Consider the following 9,581-nt stretch of genomic DNA (forward strand, 5'->3'; position numbering starts at 1 on the left):
TCACAATACCCCTATTCTGTGGAACCTTTATTTAGCGCCCTACCGCTTGTACAGGTTCGATTGTATAATTGATAATGTTTTGTTCTTGTTATATTAATTCTTCATTGCAACCTTTAATTTCAGGACGCTAAAGGACTAAGAACTAACTTAAAGTAATAAGGCGACGCTCTCAAATCAAGATAAATTTTCCTCTTGTTGTTTCAGGTTTTTCATGTTATCCGAAGCTTACCTCGCGCGTAATCCACGCTTCACGCTCGCCTCGCGTTTGCCTCGTGTTCGCCCCCGCTCGCCTGAGGGTGCTACCGACATTGCTGATCCTAGCAGTATGCAGGATGCGTGTTATGCTTGAATTTCGTTATGACTTTGCTCAACAAAGAGTATGTCAATGGTGTAGAGCAACAGAGCCCGGAATCCGAGAGTCTGACCCACAAAGGTGCATGTTTTAATTTCAGAGCCCGCAACATTTGTTTTAGCTAAGGTTGACGCTGTAGACAGATAACAAGAAGGGAATATTTGGCATTGTCCCGATCAATCGAGCACGGAAAAAATGGTACACGCCTTTGTGTCATCTAAATTGGACTATTGTACAGCAAGAGTCTCTTGTACGGTCTCCCGAAAAAAGATATCTCCAGACTCCAACGTGTTCATAACTCAGCCGTAGGTACAAATGGGTGTGGGTTTATCAGAACACAAATTGCAATATATGAATAAGGACACAAAAGAGCGGAAAGTTTCTCTGTGAAGTTAAGAGATTCCACCTTGAATATTCCAACTAAGAAAACGGAGATTAAACTGACAGCTTTGAAATAAAAAATACTTATCTCAATTACGGAAGGGCTAGAGCAGCATAGAAAACAAAATCGAGAAGTAATTAAAAATTCTACTTATCTACGAGATGTTGATCCTATGAAAGAAAAATGAAATTACGAGCACAAACTCAGCTGCCAACTACGATGAAAAACAATGTTCTAGAGAGACCATCAATACTTATATTTAGCCACAATCGGGATTGGTCAACAAAAGTACCGTTATGCAGGTGTTCAATGAAGGCAAGTAACAAAGCAAATTGCATGAGTTGAGTATTCCAACTACTGTGGCAAAAGACCTTCAATGAACTCGAAGAAATCGGAAATGATTACATATGAAAAGTTTACCCATACCAACCACGAGTTTCTTCACAACTGTTAGAACGGAATAGTACTTACTGCAGAAGATTAAAATGGATGTTACATTTGATGCGGACTACTCAGAAAATACATCTCATTTAAATCAATGATTTCAGTGAAACTAATATGTCTCACGGCCTGGATCAGAAACGTCCTTCTCTGTATCATTATCTTCTCTTGACATGGCGTCATGAGCATTTCAAATGACTTCAAATCTGATTGCATTTAATTTATAGATCTCTTCCATCGCCACGCCACATTGAATACAAGCTTACTTCGAGGTTAAATGGTGGACAGAAATTCTCCTTTTCTTTTGGCATCAGTTAGAGAGGTTAGATATATCAACTCAACGTCAAAACCCTTAATTTACAAAAGTACTCTGCTCTTGGCAGTTTTAGAATGTAATTAGGCCCGAGCTCCTTTAGGTGGTCACATGCTCCAACTTAACGCGTTTTGAATTACAAGCACTCGGAGCAACCTGCTGTTGATCGAGTCTTCTTTACATAAATTACCAATTTTTTCTTCCTGCCTTTGAGGTTTTAGTTATTTTGATGAGAGGTTAACACTGGAAATACTATGAAATGGATATCTTAAAATATTAAGATTTGGGATCACTAAGGCAAAGTGTGTGGTCGACTCGATCTATAAAGCGGATGCTATGGACAAAAGGATGGCCATATACCATAAATGATTAATCGGAGACAGTTGAAAACACGCAGCCTCATTCATTCACACATGGAATAAACAAAGAGATTTTGTCTTCCTTTGGAAGGGGAAAGTGGCCACAAAGCGATTTAAGTCGATGCACGCGTGAATTGACAAGTCTAAAGAACTGGGTTGCCAAAGACAAACATGAAAACATGAAATGTGAATTCATCGGTGACGAACCTGATGATGGCGTTTCATATAAAGACCCTCTTCGGTTGTGTTTCCGTAATTTCATTGATATGCATCGTTTTTTATGGAGTGAACAATCTGCCGTCAACAGCTCGTTGTCCTACCGTAGAACACAAGTAAGTAATAAAAGATCTCGTACATATCTTGATAAAAATAAAGGCATTTCTCCAGATAAAAAAAATTCTGCCCTCCTTTATTCAAACGACAGGAAAGTCAATAATATTTTCAAATCCTTGCAGGTGTTAATCTTTGCTCCAGATTTATAGTACAGCTGCACTTTCAAAGCTTTATTAGTTGTTCTCTTGTCCTCATTTGAGCGTTTTTTTTTTCAATGTCGGATAGTAGCCTTCCAGCAATTTCGACCCGGCCTCGAAAGCCATTTTAAACGCTGTTACATTAAATAGAAATTCAGAAAACAACGTGTTAGAGGACCAATTCGTTTAATCAATTGTCTCCGAATTTATAAAGATACCGCAGAACCACAGCTATTTCAATCTCATTTGATGAAAATAAATCAGTGTTTAAACTTCTCAAACCTCCTAGACTATTGCCTAAAATGAAGTCAATGTTTACACACGAGGACAGTTTAGATTAAACTTAAATTTCAAATTTCCTCGGTTTTCGGAAAGAATGGTTAACACATTTCACAATTATATTATTCTAAATTTTATTGTGTAGAATGAGGAATTTATATTTCTTGGATAAAGGCACGAACATGGCTTTCGATGTTTACGTTTTGAATGAATAGACATCCTATCGAGCTGCAGGTGATTTAAAAATAGCAGATATTTTTCTCGGGTCGTTTGAACAGGGTTTACACAGGGTTGTATTTGCTTAGAGTTATTCTCTCCTGTAAAAACTCGATGATATTCTTAGCTTAGAAAATGAAATTATTGCCATGGATAGAACAGGTTGTGTCTGCATAAAGAAAGGCTGAATAGGCAATAAAGCACTCTAATTAGGATTTACTAGCTAGGGGTGAACTACACGAACTACACAACCGATAAATGACGCATATAATTTGATTTCTTGAAACAGGGTAATATACACAAGGAATTTGCAGCTCAAAAGAGCTGACATTCGATTGGCTGAAGAACCGAAAGCAGACCAAACAGAATATCAGTTTGTAAACATATCATCACAACCAGAGAACCATCCGAGCTCTAAGAATCAAAAGCTTCCAAAACATCACAAAAAGCAAACCTGCTCCCCGATAAATCACGTTCTCTTTCTTAAAACTCACAAAACTGGTAGTAGCACCATCACAAATATTCTTAATCGATATGGAGACAAGAATAACTTGACTTTTGTGCTACCAAGGCAGAAGCAGCTTTTCACCTTCTTGTGGCCAGCAAGATTTCGCGTCTCATACAGTGCACCTCTGTACAATTTTGGGGCAAATATTCTCTGCAATCACGCGAGGTTCAACAAAAGGCCAATGAATTATTTATTTCCAAAGGAGAGCAGTCGCTACATAACAATACTCAGGGATCCGGTCACCCAATACGAATCTGTGTTCAACTTCATGCATTTTGCGAAGCCGTTGGGTTTTAAAGACGAAGAAGATCCTCTGGGTACGTTTTTAAAGTTTCCACCACCGTTTCAAGAGATAAAACCTTTGATGAAAACAACCTTGGCCCTCAATTTAGTACGCAACCCGATGCTTTTCGATCTTGGTTTGGACTTTCGATACTTCCAAAATGTGACGGCGGTTGAACGATACATAAATTTCTTGGACAAAGAATTTGATCTGGTTATGATTCTAGAGCATTTCGATGAGTCCCTGTTGCTTCTAAAACGTCTCTTATGCTGGGAGTTGAAGGATATTTTGTACTTCAAGTTGAACGAGCGGCAAGATAAGCAGAAGCAGAAGGTTATAAACAAGGAAGTTAGCGAGGATATAAAAAGCTGGAACAAGGCAGATTTTATGCTGTATAAGCATTTTAATAGAACGTTCTGGAAAAACGTCAAGGCTCAGGGACCAAGTTTTCAAAAAGAACTCAAGATTTTTAGACATAGAAACGAAGCTTTGACAAGAGCTTGTTTGCAAAAGGGAAACTTCTTGGACGAGGCGTACACTGGAGTTTACGTGAAGGGCTATTCTCTCAAGAAAAACGTTCCTAAGAGGAAGAGAAAACTTTGCGAAAACATGATGAAAAATGAAATTTCATACGTAAAATACTTCAGAGAGAAGATAAACAACCGAGTGAAGAAAATCGAGGAACCAGAGGAGTATCTGGATGATCCTAAGAACGACTGGGAAATGGCCAGTGATCTGGAGCATGATCCAATCCTATCAGGGGTTGGATCAGCTGATGCAGCTCCCGTTGTGCCAAAGCCTGACTCCTTAGAGGGAAAGGGCAAAAAGCCATAGGGAAGAGCAAGTGGGAAGAGGTCGCAAGGGAAGAGCAAGTGCAGTCTTTTTAATTACTAGTCAAGATTGTTGTAAATATTTTGCTACATTTCTTAAGTTGAGCTGGAGAGGCAAGTCGACTGCTTCGTTCAAAGCACGATTGAGCTAAGTGAGGGTTAGCCAACGATTTCTGATTTAGTTTTGCAGGTTTGCAGACAGTTTTAATTGTTCATATTTTTTCCTTCAATTTCCTCTTGCGCTAAGGTAATCCCCTCAATATACGCTCCATTTCAAGAGAATTCAAGGACAACTTTTAATCCTGGACCAAACGAAACCAAACTTAAAGGGCCGGTTATTTAAAGAAACTTTAGCCGTTGTTTATTGTTGATCGATGGTAGCCCATTGGATGAATGGCTTAACAAAAGTCTCGTAGATCGATGAGAGTAAGGGAAAATCGAACAAGTCCTTAAACTAGTCTGCTGCTCCTTTGTCTTCTCAAGGAGTAGGTCTTTCAAAGGAGACACTTACTTTCCTTATGTCCAAACCTAAGCTTGAGAGTAATGTACTTTCTAACATGGAAGTGTTAGACTTTGTTTCACGCATGTCTCGCGAGAGGTACCCACTGACCATAAAGCTGTTGGTTTTCTTCAGTCCGTACGTAGTCGATAAGTCGCGATCCACATGACAAAAATGGCAACATTTTGAGACAAACCATAAAATTTTATCATCAGTAATTGTTGGTTTTCACCGCGATGAATAACCACAATCTTTTTACAATATTAATGCAGAGGTACGCGCTGTCTTTAAAGTTTAACCAAAAAACAAATATTCTTTTGTACACTTCTTTTATCAACCCTCGCCTTAGTGCTAACAGTCATGATAATGAGAATTTTCACCTTTTGTAAAACATAAAAGTTACAGTTTCGACCATTCTCCTGTAAACTCTTGATAAGATGCACCTCTATTTATTTGCTCTCCATGAACTTGTTTCGTTCTAGTATGTTTCCTTGAATTCCGTTGGCTCTTAAAAGTCGCATTGATTCCAAATTTTGATGACACATTTAGGTTGACATATTTCTCTAATAATGGTCAGCACATGCTATTAATAGGTAAAGAAAGCAGTGCGCCTCTTATCTGTTTAAACCATGATCCTTGCAAGTAAGCTGCAACTTTATAAACCTCGGAAAAGAACCGAAAAATATCTATTTTTTTTCTCATCTTGAAGATTGCATAACATGTTCTCCATTGATGGTGAAACTCTTCAAAAGTCTTTAAATCACTTTGAAACTCTGTCTTAGGGTTCCATTCAGTCTACACGTACAATTGAATAAGATATTTCTTTTCTCAATAGTCCTTTTTACAGTTGTGGGCTTGGTAGCCAGGCCTTTGAACAGGAGTGAGGCTAAGGGTGACCTTGTTATGATAGAGATGTTGCTGCTTTTCAAATTCAAATTTCTTTGTTATCGTGCTAACTAGATACAGGTCTCTATCACAACAGGGTCACCCTTAGCCTCACTTCTGTTCAAAGGCTTGACCACCAAGCCCACAACTGTAAAAAGGACTATTGTCCACTTGTATGGAGTTACAATGGTAACAACCGGTAGCTGTTTCTCTTTAATGTCTGCATCTCAGGCTTTCGGATGGACTGGGCAATTTGTCTTAATTAATTTTTTGCACGATGCCAGATACTTCTGTCAAACAAATCTGGCCAGTTTAGACTTTGTACGAGCTTCAACCCACAAAATGCGTGACAGTTCTCTTCTCCTTGGTTTGTGCATTGTTCTCATCCCCAAGAAGTGCGTGACACCGAGCGCCGTGATTCCCGCCAAAACGATACCCAGCATTAACCAGCCTCCAATCTGTCAACCAATACAAACTTGGATCAAACTTAAAAGTGAGGGCATCAGTAACATTCAAACACAGCCCCCAGCATTTTGGACACCGAGTTTGCTCGATTCACTTACGTGAAAATTACATTATAGCAATTATAACAGCCGATAGGAACAAAAGAAAACATCACAGGGAGCCATCTTCAGTTTTGCACTATTCCAGTTTAAGAAATTTATCATTCATACTAGTATAGCCGAATAAAACGTGCAACTGAGTCGAATTTTTTTACGCATAATTCACTTGCTTCAATCAAAAAAGCACGTGCTGAGCTTTAAAGACTTCTCAGAGTAATGTTGCCTTTTGAATTAGATTTTAGAAGTATTTAGGAAATTTTTTTCGAATATAATGGATTGCAATTTGTGATGTCCGATGCGGTTTCCTTATAAATGCTTTGTCGCATCTGCTGTTTTGTCGAATGTTTCAGCTCTGTATAGAGTTGTTTCTCTGTTGTTCACAAAAGCCGCAATTATTGCTCAAGTTTTTTTGAGCGAACCATAGGCCGCAAGTTCAACGGGAGCTGTGGTTTCATTTTCAAAGTTTTGATTTTGTCCCCGAGGGTTATTTCAAAGTGGAATAAATCAAGATTTAGAAGCTTTAGTCAAAACAAGTTTTTGAGTTTTAAATTGATTATGCACAATAAAACACATGAACAGGAATAAACACTAGGGGAAGGAAAGCTGATTTAAATTCACTTCCACTCAAAAAGAAACCCAATCTAAGGTTGCCAACTAAACTGTGTATTTTTTTTAACAATGCCGAATCATTGGGTCTTTCAAAAATATTCGTATCCGACTTCTAATTTCATTTCATTTGATTCGAAGAAAGAGCTGCCCCTCCGAAAGGCCAGATAATTTTGTTCAGTTAATAATTGAAAATATTCGTAAACAATAACTTCTTCCAGCCAACTTTGAAGAAAAACAGACATTTTTAGCGTAATGAGAGGATGAAAATGGAATAGAAAACTCCTTTTTTGAAAATAATCTATTAAAATAAATACATTTATATCCATGATTCACTCTGTAAGTCGTTTAATATTGAGAAGAAAAAAGTTATTCACTTCTATGGCTAAGTCCTAATGCAATTTCAGTATTCAAGACACCCACCCAAACCGAACAAACCTTTTTTCGTATCTATGCTTGAGCTTTCCCCTGAGGTTTGTGGATAGATGATGTTTATACGCATTATTAGTATCTGAATATTTTTCAAACTCCTCTTCGATAGAATCTTGTAATGATTATCAAAGAGAGCACCATGAATTGAATATATGAATACGCTAAACTTCATGAACTGTTTTTGATATTTTCTAAATAATATTTCAAGCCGCGCGCTAATTGCATGATATACAAGGTATTTCAGATCTAAAAACCACACAATTTAATTTCGCATTTTTTGGACCCACCTTCAGATAAAATGACGAATATCTATCGACAAATTTAGGACAGTCCTCGTTACGTTCACGGGAACATCGACGTCTCTTGACTAAACTTTCACTCACGGAACTCTGATTTTCTGTCGCTGTTGTCAGAAAAATTGTCGTCGTTGAACTAAATATTTGTGAATTGTTTGCTGGTTGGCTTTGTTGGGCGCTGGAGGCATGTCTGGTCGTTTTTCTGGATAAAATCTCTGCAGTGTTTGTGGTTTTCGGAGAGGACGTTGACGAGGTTGTAAACGAAATCACGAATTGACTCGAGATAATTAAAAATAGCACTCCAACGTCATGGTGTAGATGTCCAAAACGCGTAAATACCGCCAGAAACATTTTAAGTCTTTTCCTTTCCTCTTCTTCTTCTCCTTTTCACCAGGAAGAGGACGAAAAATTAAGTCTAAGCGAGCACCACAAACAACAAGACGAGAACTGGTAGCATTTCTACCATGAGCCGATGCTTTGATTGAAGCTCTCTCAAAATGCCCTCTCGAAGCGCAATTCCTTTTAATGTTTTTGAGAGGCTGTCGCTTTAGACAGCGCGAGCCAGATGTGCTTCCGGAAATTTAAATTCAGTCGAATATTCATGTTTTAAAAGGATATACCGTATTTACATTTTTTTGACAGATGATAATACACTGGTTGATTTTCGCGTCTAGAGGAGATAAGCACTCTAGTGGGATCCTTTTATCTTAAATGTTTTAAAGGGATCAGATTTACATTGGGTAAAAAGAATTGAAGATGTCAATCAACGAGATTTAAAAAAAATGAGCTACGGCTTTTTGTTTTAGCCATTTCAACCTGCTAGACACGTTTAACTAGAAACGTTTCGCAAAAAGACATTTAAGAGATAGAAAACAAAATTCTGCCAGGCTTATCATTTCTGCTCTCCATTCTCTATACTTGTCTGTTTTTGTTTCATTCAAATTATATTAGTGTGGTTACTGATCCATGAGAAAGCAGTGGTCGGACAGGTTCTTCCTTCTACTCTATGTTGGTGAACTGTTACGTGTTAAATGAGACAAAATAATCATCATCATGTCGAATACATATTCTCTAGTTGATCCTTAAGCTCAGGACAGTCGTAAAATAATTAACAATAACAATGACGTGCGTAATGAATACCCTACGAGTGAAATCTTTCCCGTACGGTTTTACCTTTGATTCCTTTTTAAAATTCATTTTGCCATTCTTGAAAATTAGTTTAAGGGGCCCTCTCGAATTTCGTGGGACTAACATGCTCATTCAGAGCTGGAAGACGTTTCCCTTTCTTTTTATCTTGGAAAATGTTGTGACTGTTTTGTGAACCCTTTCATTCTTAGGATCTAATAGTTAATTCTCCCCTCCAGCTGCTTCATGTAAATTCGTCACAAGAATTCGATGTTAGATCACGATAACAACTTCTATTTGATAAATATATCTTACTAACCAAGCGCGAGGGCCGTACTGGGAGAATATCGGCCTGAGGTCTTGACAGCACGGACCTCGCTGCGCTCGGTCCGTACAAAAAAGACCGAAGGCCGATATTCTTCCAGTACGGTCCCGAGCAAGCTTGGTTAATAAGCGATTTATTATACGACTGAATTTCAAAGGGACACAAGTGCGGTATCGTTCAGGACCATTCGGAACAGTGGCTAGTCCAATACTGAGAGAATATTGACCGGCAATTGAGCATATTGATTGGTTGATTTTAGTTATTGGCTCTCTGACTGCCCGAGTCATGTAATAAGTTTGAATATTCTCATTGCCTATTTGCTAAATAATATTTGGATGTTATAGGGAGAAGTTACATGTTTATCACTTCTTGGGGTTAAATGGTTAAAATTTTCTGGTACTTTCGTGACGTAGGATA

At 38.1% G+C, this 9,581-nt stretch overlaps 2 protein-coding genes across 2 annotated transcripts; one reads left to right on the forward strand and one right to left on the reverse strand.

Annotated features, from left to right (window-relative positions):
* Positions 1 to 1,056: 1,056 nt before the first annotated feature.
* Positions 1,057 to 5,066, forward strand: LOC111328784 (galactosylceramide sulfotransferase). The gene is made up of 2 exons (XM_022933284.2): positions 1,057 to 2,179; positions 3,102 to 5,066. Exons 1-2 carry the CDS (start codon positions 2,058 to 2,060, stop codon positions 4,435 to 4,437), a joined length of 1,458 nt encoding a protein of 485 aa, XP_022789019.1. The 5' UTR covers positions 1,057 to 2,057; the 3' UTR covers positions 4,438 to 5,066.
* A 1,031-nt stretch (positions 5,067 to 6,097) lies between these two features.
* Positions 6,098 to 8,416, reverse strand: LOC111328837 (uncharacterized). Its single transcript, XM_022933368.2, has 2 exons — positions 7,706 to 8,416; positions 6,098 to 6,275 (listed from the first exon to the last, which is right to left on the reverse strand). The coding sequence occupies exons 1-2, from the start codon at positions 8,063 to 8,065 to the stop codon at positions 6,111 to 6,113; spliced, it is 525 nt and encodes a 174-aa protein (XP_022789103.2). The 5' UTR covers positions 8,066 to 8,416; the 3' UTR covers positions 6,098 to 6,110.
* Positions 8,417 to 9,581: the final 1,165 nt, after the last annotated feature.

This window comes from Stylophora pistillata, chromosome 4 (assembly GCF_964205215.1).
Source record: "Stylophora pistillata chromosome 4, jaStyPist1.2, whole genome shotgun sequence".
NCBI lineage: Eukaryota > Metazoa > Cnidaria > Anthozoa > Scleractinia > Pocilloporidae > Stylophora > Stylophora pistillata.